The 18,987-nt window shown below is 42.5% G+C and overlaps 1 protein-coding gene across 4 annotated transcripts in view; it reads right to left on the bottom strand.

The window, feature by feature from the left end:
* The window catches only part of SLC2A12 (solute carrier family 2 member 12), a 55,311-nt gene that overhangs the window by 5,678 nt on the left and 30,646 nt on the right, over positions 1-18,987 (bottom strand). For 2 of the 4 annotated variants that reach the window (XM_031456367.2, XM_010988699.3), the window contains 2 exons: positions 11,223-11,345; positions 7,502-7,634 (listed from right to left, as the gene is read on the bottom strand). In XM_031456367.2, the coding sequence (XP_031312227.1) occupies positions 7,502-7,634; positions 11,223-11,345 (256 nt within the window). The other 2 variants (XM_031456370.2, XM_064486673.1) reach the window with 2 other exon arrangements.

Genomic DNA, 18,987 nt, shown 5'->3' with positions numbered 1-18,987 from the left:
GCCATCTGTGTAATCCTTCCAGCCCTGAAACCTGTTCTTCTTTCAGGCTCCCCTAGTTTACCATCCATGCACTTTCTCAAGCTGAATTTTTTTTAGGGATCACCCTGACTACGTGATTGCCTCACTCCTACATCCACTTCATTCATTCATTTTTTCATTTATTCGTTTATTCATTTCAATAGTGAGCTTCAATTACATGTGAAGAGATGATTCCAGGTGCTGGGAAACAACAGTGAACAAAGTACACAAAATTCTCTGCTCTCCAGGAACTTAATATAGCAAGGGGAGAGAGACAAGAGACCAAGCAAAATGCAGAGGGTACCAGCTTTAGAACAAAGCAGAAGGAGAGTAGAGGCAGAGTTGGGATAAGATTGGGATTTTAAATAAGGCGACAGGAAAATTCTGAAGGGGGTAAAGCCATGAGATAGGTGGATGGACACCTGGCGGAAGGGAATCTAGACTGAGGAAACCAGGACACAGACTCTGAGTCTTTGGCGTAGCTGGTGTGTTTGGGATGCGTCAAAAATACCAGTGCAGCTGATGAGAGTGAACGAGCAGGCATGTAGCAGGAGATGAGGGCTGTCTGGGCCATCAGAGCCCCGGGAGGATTTGAGCAAAGGAACCGCTTAATCACATTTAGAGGGATCACTGGCTGCTGTGTGGAGAATAGATTGGAGGCTGAAAACAGGACCAGGCTGGTGGCTGCTAGAGTAACATGGGAGAGAGCATGGTGACCCCGATCAGGGGAGGAGCTGTGAAGGTGGCCAGGCTCAGGATCTATTTTGAAATAAGAGCCAACACTGTATTTTCTGGAAGACTGAACACAGGATGTGAGGGAAAGAGCTTCAGGGAAGGCTCCAAGGTTTGTGCCCAGAGCAACTAGAAGGCTAAATCTGTTGACATCAACTGAGGTAGATAAGACAGAGGAGTGGGGTAGGTTTGGGAGACAATGGGTTCAATTTAGAACATGCTAAGTTTGAAATATTTGTTAGACCTTTGAGAAGAGATGTAGTGCAAACAACTGAACAGAGAAACCTGAATTCAGGAGAGGTGTCGAAGCTGGAGATGGAAATTTTGGATTCAGTGGTGGATGGTTGGTATAAAGGCTGTGGCTTTGAGGTTGAGTCAGTGAAGGTGATAGAGAAGCGGTCAGAGGATGAAGCCCTAGGGCACACCAGCTTTAAGATGGTGGAAGATAAGATAGAGCCAGAGAGGATGCTGAGGAGTGACTGGGAGGAGACAACCAGGAGGTTGGTCCCCGAATGCAGTGAAGCAAGTTTTTCTGGAAGGAGGGCTCGCTCACCTCAGTCATTGCTGGGGACAGTCACGATGCCAGCTGCTAAGACAAGGAGTAAGAGCTGATCACTGGGTTTAACAATATGGTGGTAATGAGGATATTAAAAAGAGCAATTTCAGTAGAGCGGTGGCCATAAACATCCCATGGGAACAGGCTCATGAGAGAAAAGGAAGAAAGGAATTGCTGACAGTGAATATAGACAACTCTGGATGACTTTGCTATAAATGATAGCAAAGAAAAGAGGTGCAAATAAATGATAGGAGAAACCTAGGGAGGAAAATGGAATCAAAATGCTTTTTTCTTTTAAAGATGGGAAAATGGTCAGGCAAGGCGTATATGCTGGTGAGGAGTGGAGATCCAGGAGAGGGGGTAAGATGTAAGAGAGGTAAGATTTTGTTTTTCATCTGACAATGCCGTTCATATTCATGACATCATTTGGTTGTTGTTTTGTTTCCTAATAATAAAGGAGGAGATTTAAGGCTGTTGGGCTGATATATATTTGGGGGTCCTCCCTCCCCACCTCCCCCACACACTACCGGGGTGAACAGGAGGAGGAGAAGGAAGGTCAGGGCCCACAGCAAAGTTTCATAATCTTGAACGCAAGGAGGGAGGAGGAGAGGAAAGGAAGAAAAAAAAAAGCAGAAAATACAAACCCTATAACACAGAGTAGGGACAGTATGGGAATGGGGTAGACATGAAGCTGAGCCTGGGGTGGGCTGCTGGGGGCGGGGTGATGTGGACGTGGGTGACACAGGGGTGAGCAGGGAGGATGGCTGGGGAATGTTCTGGGGAGGGGAAGGAAAGAGGATGTGAAGTGGTTGGCTTCACACAGGAAGGAGTAAGAGAGAGACCCCGGAGAGGTGGTGGTGTATCTGGGATACAAAGCCTGACGTGCGGGTGGAGGTGGCAGGTTACTGGGGTCCCCTTCCTGATTGTTTTCTCCACAATGCTGATGTTGGGCGAGGCCATCAGTGGGAGTGAGGAGGGCTAAGGAGGTGGGAGTTTCCGAGAGAGCGGTTGGTGTTGAGCAGGAGACAGTTCCCGGATGAGGGCCCTGGGGAGCTGCAGGCCAGCGTGAGGGATGAGGGTGGTTTGAAGTGAGCCTCCGCCCTGGGCTTGTGTGCCTTCTCAGCCACGCTCAGCTGTGTGCCTGCGGACGCTCGCTTGGCACGCCTCAAAGCAAATCGAAGCACGTCACTCCCCTGCTTAAAATACCTCAGTAGCTTCCTATTGCGCTTAGAGTGAAATCCAAAGTCAGTCAGCCCTCCCCATCCGTCTCCACTGACATTCTCACTGGATCTGAAAGACCACAGGCTCCTGGGCTTCTTTCGGTTCCTGGAACAGGTCAGGTGTGTTTCTGATTCAGCCTTTGTACTGGCTGTTCTCTCTACCTGAATTCTCTTTCCTCCCTGTCTTCTCAGGGTTATTGTCTCTTTATTACCACTCAGGTTTTATCTTCCACGTTACCTCTCAGAACAACCTTCTCAGATCACCAACCAAAGGAACCCCCCTCACACACACATCATCTTACCAGCACGTGTTAATTGTCATGGCATTTTTGCTTGCTGGCTGATGTCATTCTAGCACCTAGAACAGTGCCTGGCAGGTAACAGATCCTCAGTAAATGTTAATTGAATAAATGAATTTGGATGAACGCATGAAGGAATGACCGCATAAAATGAACTGCTGAAAGTGAAAAATAATCTAAGCCTCAGAACTAAAATATTTACAACGCTTTGACTTGTTGGGTTTCTCTAATTGTTTCCACTTACGCTGAGGGAAAGAATGAAAGTCACAGCTGAAATAGCAAAGATGGCAAATGGCCCAGTTTGAGTTTGTAGCTGGCAGGGCAGGAGTTCAAAACGAAGTCCTTTCAAATTACATTACTGCTGAAATCTTTTCTGACCTCTCCGCTGAGTCATTGTTTATCTTACAAGAAACTTAACAACTTTGGAAAGATATTTGTTTTCTCAGCCTTGTAGAAATAGGAGGGAAAGAAGCCAACTCCCAGTATGAGAACAGAAAATGTTAAGCGGTGGGAGTATCAAAATTGAAGTTGATTTGATATTATAAATAGTTTCCTTTCTTACCACTTAGAAGAATCATTGAGATGCACACCTCAGGGCTCTCTGTTTCCCTGGTGACAAAAGTTGATTCATTGTTTCACTAATTCACAGAAGACTCACTTAATTCAGGAGTAGCCTTCCTCAGTCTTCAAGTTCACTTCAGTGTTCCTGTCCTTGCCAGTTCCAGGGCGGCGGCTTCCCACCGGCCCCCATTCATCGAACTTAACTAGTTGGATAACGTTTCAATACTATGATGTATTTTATTTCTACTTTTGTCTCTGACATTTCCCTCCAAGCAACCTTGTTTAATGTACATACTTCATACCTACTTGGATCGATGTACACAATCCAGGCTGCTTATGTTTCATTCTAGAAGTATTTGCCAACCTGCTGCTTCAAGTTAAGACCTGTCCCAAGTTCTCTGGTGTTGCAGAAGTCAGTCAGCCAAGATTTCTGAAATTTCCTTTCTGCCCCCAGGTACTGGGCTTCCCCGCAAGAGCGCATCCCTAGTAGGTACTGCAGCTGTGGTGAGTGAGTTTAAAGTGCAGAAGTGTTTGACCGTCTCTCCTGTCCTAATTCCCACCAGTGCCCTCTACGTGTATTTGTCCTCCCACACCAGCCTCCTGCTGCTCATCGTGGAATCTGCCTAGAGGTGGGCAGTACTCTTGTCTTTTCAATCTCTTCTAATTCGCCACTTAAAACTTCCTTGGAGAGGGTCTGGTTTTAAGTTTGTGTAGTTGCATGACTCAAAAGTAACAGAAATATGATTCTTTTCAAAACACTTCATAATTCAGTGTTTTGCTAATTGAGACAGACTCCTTCCCCCGACCCACGCCCCCCGAATTCTGAATGAAGACATTTTGCTGAGTTTTAGGCGCCCAAAGCATGCGGTCCTTAGGGAATGTTCTGGAGGTCTACTGGACGGAAAAGTTGGCTTTTTTTTTTAAGCTTTGTCTTCAGTTTTTCATTTGGCTTAAAATTTGATACATTCTGACAGCCCCACATGAAAAAAAAAAAAAAGATCTAAAAGTTTCTTAACCTTAACTCATCGAGAAGAACATTCCACTTTCAAGTTAGATTTTTTTAAAAAAAGAGCAAAATAAGAAGCAGTAATGGGAGAGGTCCTTAACTTTGTTCAGTTAATTCATAACTGCTTTCTCCCTGCCTCCATTTTTTAGTTAGTACTGCTCACAAGAATTTTAACAAGGCTTCATTTTTAAAGGAATTCTCCAGCAGCTTAAAAGTTATGGGTAGTTTAAAAAGTTATACGCAAGGTGGATTTCCATAAAGCCAATGAAACTTAAGACTCAGGGCCTCTCACCTGCACAGCCCTTCCCAAGATCCACACCATCATGCCTAATCTTGCATTCATGGTTTATATTATTTTTCATAAGCAGGGTCTTCAAAAGCTTAGGCTCCACAAGATGGGTCTGCCCCTGCCTATGACCCTCTGTGCTGAGGACCACATCATACCCAACACAGATACTTCTCCTCAACTCCAGCTTCCAGCTCACCCGTGCTTTCTTTCCCCTTCATATGATCTCCCACAGGCGCTTCCCGAAACAAGTCTGTTCCAACCGAGCTCAGTGAACTCTGTGTTGTTCCCGACCCCCCACTGGACTCCTGCCTCCCAAACCTACACTTCCTCCTCCTCCGGTCTTTCTTCGCTATTTCTCCCCGTTGTATACAGGACTCGCTCTCCAAGCTAGAGAGAGATCCCAGTTCCTTCCTTTCCCTCAGTTCGTTTCTCCTACCTGGCTCCAAGTTGTATAGGTTCCATCCCTGCACCCCATCCAGCCCCAGGGATTCCCATCTGCTTCCTCCAACAGACTCTTCCTAGGTCTCCTCCCTCAGCATCTCCCCTCTCCATTTGCCATTTTTTGCCAGAGCGCTGCTTCAAAAATGTCACCTTTCTCCGCTGCTGTGTTGGTCTAAAGATGCCCTGCTGCCTTCAGGATAAATCCAAATTTTTTACCAGGATGGATGAGACCCTTCCTGATTGCTTGCTCCCCTTTGCTCTGGGTTCATCTCTTGATTCCCCAACTCAGAACCTGCCCTCTTTATATGACACCAACGAGTATACGGACATCTGCATGTGACCCCTCCTCCTCTGACCGCCACACATTCCTCTTTGCCCAGATAACTCTTTCAGGATTCAGCTTTGGGATTATCTTGTTCAGGAAGTTAAAGAATTTCTAGAAAGAGTGGGTGTGGTAGATTTAAACAAAATCTTTGTCCTTTATTTCATCAAGACATTAAGTCAATCTCTAAGCCCCTGGAATCTGGGCTGGCCTTGGGACTTGTACTAACAATAGAAAATGATGGAAGTGATGTAGTGTGACTTCCAGAAAGGAAACCGCACGGAGCCTTGCAGCTCCTGCCTCCACTGCCGCGGAAGGCTGCCCCGAGTCTGACGGGTGAGGAAGCCATGTTAGCCTCCTGGCGGATGCGGCCACTGGAAGAGAACTGAAGCCAGCCCCCTCCCCGACCCCGGCACTGTGTCAGCACCTCCTGCCACCTTGTGAGTGAGGCTCTCTTGGACCCTCCAGGCCAACTGACCGTCCTGCTGCTGTTGTAACCACATGAGTCAGCCCAGGTGACCTGAGCAAGGCCCCACCCAGCCAAACCAGAGAATCACGGAAAATCGTAAATGGCATATTTTAAGCCACCACATTTGGAAGAGTGTTTTATGCCCAGACAACGGATGTGAAACAAGCTATAGGAAAGGATGAGAAATGAAGAATGACCAATAGATCAAGTAACTGGAGTAATCAGTGTCCTGGCATCTCAGATCTGGGAAAGGCCTGAATCTGTCAGACATGTTTCCAGATTACAGGTCAGTGCACTGAGTTATCATGGTCTGAGGCTATTAGTTATTGAATTGTGTGTGCAATTAACTGTCTTTGTTCAGGTTCTGCCCCTCGTCAAGAAATCCAATTATTTGACTTCAACTTACAGAGAGCCAGGCAATGCTCTGGTCAGGCCAAGGGGCTAGCCGGCCTTCCTGACAACTATCTTTCTCTTTGTAAGTATCTAATTTTCATTTTCACTGAATATTTTTAAAATGGGGCCTTCTCTGTATCAAAAATTAGCCCTATAGTTGACATTTACCTTGAATTAAAAGAAAAGTTTTTCTGTCTACTGAAGTGAAATGCCTTTTAAAATGTAAACCATTTTAAAGTAAATAAAGTACAAAGTACAAAAATTCCACACTCCTACTTACTGTTTACCATAATAATAAAAAATTATTATTGTGTAATAATAATACACCGAGATTAGCAGCTTGGCCTATTTGTACACATATACCAACCATCAATTCACCTATCCGGCTGATTCTTCCTTCAGATAAAAGCTGAAGAATCACTGTGTGCACAATTTCTGTAGCCATCATACATTTCTCTCTCATGTATGGAAAGTATTTTTAGAAGAAAGTCACCAACTGTAAATATGTAGTTTCCTCCCATTATATTAAAACTGAAGAACAAGTAACCCTCCGTTTTCAAGTTGAGTGATTTCGTCCTAGGAGGAGTAACAAGTTCCCATTCATTCCTGGCCCCTGTGGGTCGCCTCCTCCCCCGGGCCAGTCTCAGCAGTCAGAGCTGTGAGTTCTGCTACTAAAAGAAAAAAAGGAGCTCTCCCCAGCCCACTGCTAAGTTAAATTGTTTAAGCAATTTCTCCATGTGAAATTTATTTAACCAGGGTTCTAACTGCCTATTCATACAGGAAACTCTTTATCTTTCTTAATGTACTTCGTGCCATAGTTGGAATAATTGTTGACATTTAAACCCAGGAGTTTTCCTGATAACCTTAGCCTTCATAAAGGTTTAGAGCTTAGAGACCTCCAAGTGTGACAGAGGTGGAAGGCTGAAGTCCACGGTCTTAGCAGAGGGCATGCATGACATTCCAAGACCTACCCGAAACCCCTCTTTGAAAGGTTCACTTGTTAGAAAGCACTGGTTATTCTAATTCATTCCCTGAGTCACTCAAATTAAACACATGGCAGAGAAACTGGAATTATGCCTTGAGATATGGTTCCCCACCAAAGGGAATATCCTAAAATAATTTCCGATGTTATTATTATTTCATTATTTCTTTGACCAAAGAGTGCTGTTCAGAGAGCAATGCGCATTATACTCACTCTTTTGCCAGCTCCATTGATATTTGTTCCAAAGAGCATCCCTTTGTCTCGGGTATGAACACAATAACAAAAACCAGGGATGCTAGACTCATGATTGTATATATAAAGCACACCCACGGCAGGCCAATGAGATCTAGAGAGGACAAAAGAAGTTGGTTAGAGATGTGTTTTGTGTTGCTCTGATCCCATTTGTGGACAGCCGCTTCTTGGAGCCCATAGGAAAATGTGTACTTTCAAACATGCCAGTAATATCCCGGGAAACGGCAAGTACAGATTAAAAATACAGCCAGCCTCTGAAAGTTTTATTTTCACGAACTATCCCAGCTTTCTCTGGTAAAGTAAATAACAGTCTTGTAAGTATCACAATTTAAATCCAATTCCATCTTCTTGATGAACATGCTTTTCGTTTTCAAAATGGTAACAGAGATGCTTGTTGTGAAAAAAAGAACCTTGAACAACACAGAAACACATAAAGCAGAAGGCAAAATATCTCCTCTCTCCTCCCCCCTCCACAGGTCCTCCCTTGGGAATCACTGCTGTAGCAGTTTGGTTTCTATTTGGTAGACGTTTTTAAATACATATTTATACAGATGGACGCTTCTTGGCATGTGCTCCCCCTTCTTCACTCTGATTTGAGTAAATCATTTCATGTTGACAATATTTCATCATTTTGGTAGCTGGCAGTGTATTCGTGATGCTGCTTCCTGGATTCAGAGAAAAAAAGTGATAATGGCTCGAAGGAAAGTCATTCTCTTTTAAAACGCATCTGCAAGAAGTAGCATCCTCACCTGCCAGCCTACTTTTCCCTCTAGATCGCTTTTAGCCAGAGGTGCAGCTCCTCTGTAGTTACTGACCAAGGTCAAGGGATGTTAACTGGTGAGAGGCAGCCCCCAATGCACCAGTCTGCCCCTCACAGTGTGTCACCCTGGGCTCAGAGGCAGAAAGTCCAGTGTGACCAGGAACAGAGAGGAGGAGGCTGGCCTTTTCTGAACACAGGCTCAGACCAGCCACAGGATGAAACAGTGCAAATAGCCTTTAGCGACCACAAATCACAACTGGTCACTCAGGATCACTGACCGAGCAGTTAGGCAGTAAGGCAGTTTGGTAAATGCAGTGCGGAAGGACCTATGAATATTAACCACTCCAGGTCAGTAGTTCTGAGACTGGGAGAAGCCAGGAGAAGAAACAGCACTGCAGTCCTTCCGGCAATTTTAATTAAAGCCCGCTCCCTCTCTGCTTTTCTTGCTCCTGGCACAGGGTTTTGCCCAAGTGAATGCTTAATAAAGTGCTTGTAGAATTGGTCCTTCTTCCTTCTCTAGGGCATAACACCAGAAAATAAAAAGCGAAAAAAACCCAGGTGGTCGTCTGATCAAATTCATCCCCGGTACCGTTTGAGCCCTTTCAGTAATCGGGAGTGCATCACTTTTTAAGGATGTGCACTGCGTTGTGAGACAGCCCTGCCTATTGAAAATGTATTCCTCACGCATTCCTCAGCCCAAGTCTACCTTCCGGGAACTTGGGTTCAGAAGTGCTGCTTTGTCCTCTGGATCAGCCTTCCCCATCCCTTCTTCAGGACAGTGTACAAAGACTTGAATGCACCTCATCGCTTCCTGAGCATCCTCTTGTCCAAGTCAAACATCTTGAACTCTCGCAACCGTTCTTCACAGGCCGTAGGTCACATGCCCCAGTCATCCAGATTGCCCTCCCTAGGTGGACACACTGCAAGTCTAAACATTTCACTCAAAGCTGAGCACAATACTGCAGCTGTGTTATGATCATGACAGAGTATGTCTGTGTCTCTGGAACACTCTGCTGTTAGTGATACAGCTGAAATTGAGCTAAAAGTTCATGTCTAAGGGCTTGTCACCAAGCAGAACTCTTATCAATTTTACTTGGAAAATGGATTTTTGAAAATAAGTATAGAATTTCAAACTTAGTCAAATGAAATGTCATCTACAGGTTTTAGATCATTTCAGGATTTTTTTTAATGAATATGCTTTCCCAATGTTTGTTCAAAAAGCTCATGCAGAGAAGTGGGTACAGCTCAGTGGTAAAGCACATGCTTAGCATGCACAGCGTCCTGGGTTCAAGCCCCAGTACCTCCATTCAAATTTTTTTTAATTAAAAAATAATAAAAAAATAAAAGCCCATGCAGAACTTCTGAATCTGTATTAGTTCATCCTATGTATTAGCTATCTGTCCAGAGGTCTGTGCCATCTTTATTCATCCTTCATCATTTCCATTCTTTCTTTTATATTTCTTATTCTCCACACAAACAACAGATAAGGGCGTGTGTGTGTGTGAAGGTGAAGGGCACAGGTCTATGTGTGTGATCTGAGCAGGAGAGGTATGTTTAGTGCAAATGACCAGTTCCTTTGTTCCCTGTCATCTTGGGCTATTTCCAAAAATAACTGGGTAAAACCTAACCATGCTTAATAATGCCAAAAGTTAACTACCAAAAGTAGATGTATTCAAAAAGAAGAAAGTGGTTAACAAGATTCAAAGTGCTATATATAGATATATACTTTTTTTGTGTATAAATCCATGTTTGAAAATGAATATATTGTCTCTATATTACATATTATTTAATATTTATACATCATATATGTATTATTTTGAAAACTAAAAAATAAAGAGAAAGTTTCAAGCATTAATTTTTTAAAAAAATCTTGGGGGGTGGTAATTAGGTTTATTTATTTATTTTAATGGCGGTACTGCAGGTTGAACCCAGGACTTCATGCGCGCTAGCATGCCCTCTACCACTGAATGATGAAACGAAAACAGCGGATCTGGGTCATGATGCTCAAAGGATACAGGCAGAACGAAGTGGGAGACAAACAGACAGGATGTGCCTCCAGTGGCAAGACACTGACCACCACCTGGGATGGCGTTTGCCAACAAACAAGAAAATCGAAATCTTTTCCAGCCTCTAGATCTAAATAGCAGTTTCCAGGAAACACGAAGGACAGAGGGTCATGTGATGTGACTACAATCAACAAAATCCAGCCTGGGGAAAACTCTATGAAACAAATGACCCAGTTTCTTCATTAAAAATAGAAAGTGTGACGGGGGAAGGGTATAGCTCAGTGGTAGAGTGCGCGCTTGGCATGCACAAGGTCCTAGGTTCGCTACCCAGGTCCTCCATTAAATACATAATAATAATGAATAAATAAATGAATCTGACTACCTTCTCCCCACTAAAAAATTAGCATAAATAAAAATATTTATATATATAGAAAGTGTAGGGGGAGGAGAAACTACAAACTATGAGACAAATCAAGCAACTGTAAGTTAGGTCTTTGGATAGTGATTCAAACGAAGTATGAAAAATAACTATAAGACAATTGGAAGGCTGTGAACCCAGACTGGATACTTGATACCAAGGGAATACTATTTAATATTTTTAGGTGTGATAATGATATTGTAGTTATAGTGTCTAAATGTTTTATCTTTTAGAGGTCGCTGCTGAAATTTTACAGACAAAATGATATGTCTGAGATATGACTCAAAATAACTTGGGGGACAGAGCAGGAGGGGTCATACATGAATTAAGATCAATAACTGTTTAACCGGCGGTTGGTACATCAGGTTCATTGCCACTCTCTTTACTTTTGAGCATGTTTTAAAGTGTCGATGTTAAAAAAGCACGCTCTCAGGTGAGTGTGCTTCCCTAAATTTATCCTAAGAGCACCCAAGGCATTAGAGGAAAGGGAGCTCTTACCCGTCACAGTCAAAAATGTCAGAGAGATGAGAAGATTGATGCCCCAGTTCATGCTGGAAGTTAGAGCCATGGCTCGTCCTCGAATTCCACCAGGAAAAATCTCGCTCAGCACCAGCCAGGGCACTAGAAGAAAGGCAAGAGTGGGTGCAGGACAGCAAAATGATCAAAACTCATTGAAATTGAGGGCCAGCCCGCTGACCTCTGCCTGAGTCCTGCATGACTTGTGGTCAGAGAGCAGGGCCATGTCCTTTTACAGGAGGAGTGCGGAACAATGGGCTTTCTCCCCACCTCCAACCACGTGAGGAGGGATTCAGAAGAAACACTCAGAGAGCTTGACAATTGTCGGTGGATGTCGGGGGAAGGACATAGGGCTGGTAGGTGACACTGGCCTGAGAAATGCACGTGGCATGGTGGGTGGGGTGGGGCGTGGCTGGGGCCACCTGCCAACAGCAAGAGAGGCAGCTCTGGGCCTCTGCCAAGCACAGAGCCTCAGTGCCAGAGCCCGGCTCTACCGGCTTTACTCTGGGCCTTTTCTGGTCATTTCCTTTGTCCCCAACCTTGGGGAAATCCAGCACCGTGGCTACTGAGTGGGAGGAGAGAGTAAGAGGGCAGGAGGAAGGAGGCTGGCCACGCGCCCTGCTCCCACTTGGGCTTTCTAGCTGGTGGCAAGCGGGGTGGAGAGAAGCTCTAAATTAAATAGAGCTCTAGGATTTGTTATTCTACCAGACCAAACACTTGACTTTCTGAAAGCAGACTCTTCCTGGCATGAAAACTGATCAGAGAGCTTTTTATTATCTGAGAGTGACAGAGAGCATTCTGGGACCTGCCTGATGGGATTAGAGAGGGCGGCAGAGGAGCAAACTGACTTTCTTCTGCTCATGGCCTCTCAAACCCAGTTTGCCTAATAGCTACGAGTTCTTACCATGGGCCGAGCACTTTACCGGCCTGATCTCATTTGATCCTCCCTAAATTCCCACAGACAGGAGCTAATATTACTCTCGCGCTCTCATAGAAGAGGAAACTGAGGCTTAAAGGAGGTGATAATTTGCTGAGGCCACAGAGCTCCTAAGTGGCAGAGGTGGCACTGAGCCCAGGCAGTCTCTGGAATGCATGCTTTTTTTTTTTAAATTGAAGTTTAGTCAATTTACAATGTTGTGTTAGTTTCTGGGGTACAGCATAGTGATTCAGTTATACATATGTGTGTGTGTGTGTGTATATATTCTTTTCTAGATGCTTTTTCACTGTAGGTTATTACAAGATATTAAATATTGTTCCCTGTGGTATACAGTAAGACCTTGTTGTTTATTTGCTTTATATAGTAGTTTATATCTGCTAATCCCAAACTCCTAATTTATCCCTCCCCTCTCCTTTCCCCTTTGGTAACAATAAGTTTGTTTTCTATGTCTGTGAGTCTCTTTCTGTTTTATAAATTAAATTCATTTGTATCTTTTTTTTTTTTAGATTCCACATATAAGTGGTATATGATATTTGTGTTTTTCTGTCTGACTTACTTCACTTAGTATGATCATCTCTAGGTCCATCCGTGTTGCTGCAAATGGCATTATTTCATTTTTCATGCCTGAGTAGTATTCCATTGTGTGTGTGTATATATATCTTCTTTATCCAGTCATCTGTCAATGGATATTTAGATTATTTCCCTGTCTTGGCTATTGTAGATAGTGCTGCTATGAACATTGGGGTGCATGTATCTTTTCAAATTAGAGTTTTCTCCGGATATATGCCCCGGGATATATTATGGGATCACATGGTAACTCTATTTCTAGTTTTTTAAGGAACCTCCATACTGTTCCTTGGGCTGCCTGTACCAGAATCATAGAGCCGTCACCTGTGTCTCTGAAAGTTTACCTCTCACGACGAACTCATGCTCTGTAGAGAAAAACACCTGCTCCTAGTAAATTTGCTGTTTTGAAGTAAGAAAAATAACTAAATTATACAAGAAGGCTGGAAACACATTTTTTTTTCTGGATAATCTTCTCCCAGTGAATCAAATACATTTACCTTTAGGGCATGGAAGATAATTGTAACGAACAGAACATGATTATTATCATTCTAATTAATCAGGACTTGAAAAATAATATTTCAGATCCTTCTCATCCACTCTGTGCCCTAGGTTCTTGCAGATTATATCCTTGGAGACCAGTGCAAAGCTCAGGGAATCTTGCCTTGACCTTTGCAAGACTGGAGATCTGGCTCCAAGTAGAAAGATCGCTGCATAATTCTGGGGAAACCTTTGTAATGACCTGTCCTTGGGCAAATACAAGATAGAAGTATGTACGCACAATCTGTTGAAGGTAAATAATCCCCGCCACAGGCCAGTCCCTCTAGGCCCCTTCCTGCTTTGGATATTTGATGAGGGTACAGGTGAAACAGAGGATTCCTTACGGCCTTCTGCTCTAGCAGCTACAGGACACTCTCATTTTCTTTGAGTTTAAGAGGTACCACCAGTTTCCTTGATCTACTTCCAACCTACTTCATCACCTCTGAAGCCTCCTCCTTCTTCCTCTCCCCACCTTGCATCATGATGGCTTCTTAGAATTATTTGATGGGATTTGGGGAAACTCGTTTCCACATTGTCCTAAGACAAGAATGAGCCGATCATGCTGTTATAGAGAGTGGGAGATCTTGCCAACAAGAAGATGGGAGAGTGGCACAAAGCACCAGGTACAAGGGCTCAATCTAGACTGTCAGGGACTTGCCTACAAGAACCCCACACCCACAACGAAGCCTGCCCTCGGCTTGCATTCAGTGCCACAGCTGAGCCAAGTTCTTAGGCAGTTTAACCAGTCGGAGAGCAATGAACTGAATATGGAAAAAGAGATTTCCGTCAGTCTCTGACGGGTCCTTGTTGTCAGGCAAAACTTACACCTGACGTTTCCAAAAGTGAAGTATCATTGCTGAAAGCACCTACTTCTTTTCCCATCTAGTGGAAAGAATTCAAGAATTAATGCCTTGATTTATCTAATATTGACAAACTGGATGTTGCAGCAAATGACAAGGGTTTTGACAAGGATTGTTTAAAATCCCCAGTGTGGAACCCATCAAGTCAAAAATAAGAATATTGTTTTAAGAATGATTTCAGAACCGTAAGATCACAGCTTTTCAGATCCAGAGAGAGCGGAGTGAAATGGAGATTGGAAAATGGTACTTGCAGCAAGACAGAACTTGCTGAAAAGGTAAAGTCTTTTCCACCGCAGACTTAGGAGCAAGGTGGTGCCAGAGTCTTACAGGCCTCCATGTCCCCTGAAAAGGGCTGTGACTACCCAAAGCAGAAGGAATGGAGATGCTATTTCAGTTAATAAGTAAAGAGCACAGAGGTCCAGAGCATCACATGGGGATTTAATATGTTGACATTTACAATAACAGGTAGAAGTGGTTTGTTTTTTTTTTTAAATCCCTACTGTTTTTCCAGTGAGATGGCCTGATTTCTCACCAACAAAAATCAAGTTATGGCCACATGGCACAGGAAAGAAGTGGTGGCTCTCTCTAGGTGTCCTCATTATCCCCCACCCTCATGAGAGGCCCGGGGGATGCTTTATGCTATCTGCTGCTGGTGACGCACCCCCAGCGTAATTCAGAGACACAGTAACCCTTCTGCAGGGAGCGCAGCTGCTCGCTGCAGGTCAGCTGGCCCTGCCACTGTTGTCCTTGACCCCTATTTCCTCACCTTTAATCCCATCCCTCCAGGGCCACCTCGGCAACAGATGCCTCTATCAATGTCAGAGTCTGCAGTGTGTCTCGAAGGCCTTCTCTAGGCTGCCAGGATTGAGGAAATCTGGACTCGCTGGGAGAAGACTGTCCACAAATATTCGAACTCGTATTTCACGTGGTATTAAATCACCAAGGCTGCCCGTCAGAACTTGCCTGAGCTGGATGAAATCTGCAGACAGAGTTTATGACTGCACGAAGTGTCATAAAAAGACCAGGAAGGACAAGTGCGTGGGAGCATCTCTGTGTACAGTGGAGGACACAGACTCGGATTCACAGGGCAACCAGTGGAGATGGCTGAGCTGTATTACACGTAAACTGCGGGGCTCATCTCCCTCCACCTCCTCGTTCCTGCCACTGCTGCAGTCCCTCCCCTCACCAGCTCTCACTTCATTCCCTGTGCTTTCAGATCTAAACCCCACCGCTCCAAGCAGGCTTTTCGAGTGGTTTGAGCATTTCCTGAACCACCCGGCATGCTAGCCTCAAGTTTGAAAGACTCAGTGAGGCCTTGAACTAACTCCCAGCAACTTTGGAGGAAGTTGCTATACTATACTCAGGCTGCAGAATTCTCAGCAGCTTGTTTGAGCCAGGGTCCTATACTTTGTAAGAGCGAAGCCAAATCTGATGGCTTTTATTGCCTTTTCAAGCAGCACACTGCAAACATAGCTCTTCTCTGACTGCGAAGGGGTATTTAAAATGTGAATTTGATCTAATAGCCTATAATAAAGAATATGAAAAGGAATATATACATGTATAACTGAATCACTGTGCTGTACACCAGAAATTAACACAACATTGTAAACTGACCATACTTCAATAAAGAAAAAAAATGTGAATTTGAAAGGGGTTATGCCCATTTCCTCCCAAACATATGTTTAAATTATGGTCTTATACATTCCTTGAAGTAGGAAAATTCTGTTCCTTAAAAAGATACTTCGCCCTAGGCCAGCATCTCCAACATCAGCAATGATGTGGTAGCATTAACTTATTTTTGTTTTTTGTAGTTTCCCTTCTTTCAGTCTCTCTGAGTTTTGCTCACTCTTGGCCTCTTTTAAAATGAATACTTTATTCAAGAATATTATCTCGGATTACTTAAATAACAAACCAGGAAAAGTAATGAAACAAAGACTCAGTGTTCCCCCAATCCTTCTGTCTTAATGATTTCTAGCCACAACCAACTGAAATGATTCTTTAAAAATATTTTAGGGGAAATTGGATAAAATGGAATAACCTTTCATAAAAAAATGCCAGTTGAAAATGGAACCCTTTTGTGAGCAGGTACCAGCTGGGAATTAGAACTGTGGCAGTGGTCTTTAAACGTTCTTGTGTGTGTAGCCTTTAAAATAATTAGAAAAACTAAGCACTTTCATTTATAAGTCAAAAATCTAACTTTTTTTTTAGCGAACGTTGCAACTCCTAAGGTATTAGAAACTCTATATTTAAAATAGAGAATATTTATATCACTCTTAAAAATTTCCAGTGGAATTTAAATACTATACCTATTTGATACTTATCACCATCCACTCAAAAAATATAGAAATAAGGCATTTAACATAAAGTTTACATTGTTTTTAAATAGATGAAATGTATTTATTGTTCTCAAGAATAATAAAAGTAAGTGGTGAGTCAAAACTTTTTTATAATAGTAGTGTCACTTGATTCTTTAACAACAGAGTTTGTTGTAATGATGGATCAGGTGACAAGTTGATAAGATCATCCTGTAGCTTTACTGAAAGCAAGTTATTGGAAATACCTAGGCTTATTAAAGAATTATTATTTAGTCATTAGAGTCATTTTTCTATACTACATCTATGCTAATATTTCCAGCTATCTTTCTGATTAGCATTCCTGAGGATTTTTTAATTTGGGACAAGTATCCTAATAAGATTTTTGATGGGTAACAGGTATGCTTTTTTTTTTTTTTAAAGTGGAAGAACAGTTAATTCTGGGAAGATGGGAAAGAAGCAATTTTAGAAAACAGATTTTTCCTAAAAATCAAGAAATTGATTTCCTTTGATGTATCATTGAAGGAATATTCCAGAAAGTAATCCCCAGGAGTATGCTTATCCCAATTTGCAGATTTCTGAACTAGATAGAGTTCAAAATGCAGAACAAAAAAGGGAAGGAGCTCCAAGAAATCAGCCTTTTCTGGTTTAAACTATAACTTGAATGTCATGCTTCAGAGGCAACATTTTATGTTCTGCTTTTTTCATGAATGATGCTTTGGACTTCAATCAGAAAAGTATTATAGTTTTTAATGTTGCAAGTGTTCCTTGGAAAAATTCTTAACATTGTATTCTGAAAAACAATAAAGTAACAAGTGAATGCTGTGTTTAGGATAGTGTTAAAACCTTAGTCTGTTTCTTTAATGTCTTTACTGCAAGATATTCATAATTTTCAAGGGCATGGGACTATGATTATAGTGCAGGACGGAGAGGAAAGTTAAATACTGATGTGTTATATTCTGTGAAGTGTGCTCGTGTTAATGGAATAAATGGTGTTACTGCTCTGTGTTTATCTGTGTTCATGTGACAAAAATGTAGTTTTAGACTTTTTGGTTCTGTTAGGGACCACTGCTGCATCACTTAACTCCAAAGAGGAGAATGGAATTTAATTAGCTAAAGGCACACATTTCTTTAAGCTTTCCCTCTTTTGCTTGAATGAAAATTTAGCATAAAATCATTCAGATACTATTGTTTGTTTACTTTGCGTTATTATAATGACTAACACCAGAGGACTAAATAAATCACCACTTTAATCAATCAAAATAATATTTAACTTAAGTAATTGGAAAAAAAGGAACATACTGGTGTGAATATTGGTAAGAACTGAAACCTAAGATTTAAAAGGAAAAGAAAAAAGATTTGGAAGATCTTAAAGGTAGACACACTTAACACAAACCCATTATGTGAATATGATTAGGTAATGGCTACACTGGAAAATAAAATTCTGTTTAATGAATAATCATTTAACCAATACGCCTTTCCTCTAAAGGTATGTGATTACCCCATAAGAATGGTAGAAAAAGAAAATAAACCCTAAAAAAGCCTTTGACTGTGATGGTTCTGAGTATTAGAGGCTGAGGTCTAGGAGGAAATCTGAAGACTGTAGAGATCTCTTCGGAAACATTTGACGTACTTCTGGTCTGCAAGCCTCTTTGTTCTAAACCCAGTATATCTTGGAGTGAAGCAGCTAAGTAAACTTCCAAATTAGAACCTGCTGTTCCACATCCCTGAAGCTGTCATCATCTTTAGCTGTGCAAATATCCCATGAACAACTTCTTTTGGAAGAGCGAGAGAGTTATTTAGGCATAAAACCTAAATTTAAATGTTATGGCAGATGAGTTGTAAGCTGCCTACTGACACCTATCCTCCAGAAGGCTGGTTAAACTCCCTAAAGCCAAACAAAACAAAAAGCTAGGCTCTACAATCGTTGCACCTTAAAAAGGTCCAATTTCTTGTTTTAAGCAGAAAAGTGGTCTTTTTAGGATATTTGAGCTGAAAGACAGTTTTCCGTGGGTCTCTTGCATTTCTGTGTGTCTTGTGAGAAAAGGCACTGACTTTGCTCCAGGCCGTCTTTCTAAGGCTGTTCATATAACAGCCTTGGAAGATAGTCTCTCCTGGAGCAGAGGTTTGTTTACTATCCAGAAAATTAGGTAATGCCTCCCTCCAGGGGAAAAATCAGGCTGGCTTACTATCTATTATAAAAGATTTGGCTTCCCTAAACTCAGGGCTCCTCTCCCCTAAAATAACCCATTACATGTGTGTTACCTGGTCCAGTTATTGTTGCTCTGTGGATACTGGGGTTGGGGGAACTGGTATAAATGCTATTGGTATAAATGCTAAACATTCTGGCTATTGCTATTGCTATGAGTAATAAACCGTCCTTTGTCTCTGACTAAGGAGTCAGTGTCTTTTGCCAGCATCCATGGAATTCTGATAGGCTAACTTGTTAGCTTGCAAGTGGGCTGAAATATCTGCCAGTTTACAGTAATTGAAGGTTTGATTACTTGTGGCTTTGGTATGATTTGTCTACAAAG

Source organism: Camelus dromedarius, chromosome 6 (assembly GCF_036321535.1).
Source record: "Camelus dromedarius isolate mCamDro1 chromosome 6, mCamDro1.pat, whole genome shotgun sequence".
NCBI classification, from domain to species: Eukaryota; Metazoa; Chordata; class Mammalia; order Artiodactyla; family Camelidae; genus Camelus; species Camelus dromedarius.
Note: the sequence above shows the minus strand (reverse complement) of the source record. Positions and strands in the feature narration are given on the sequence as shown.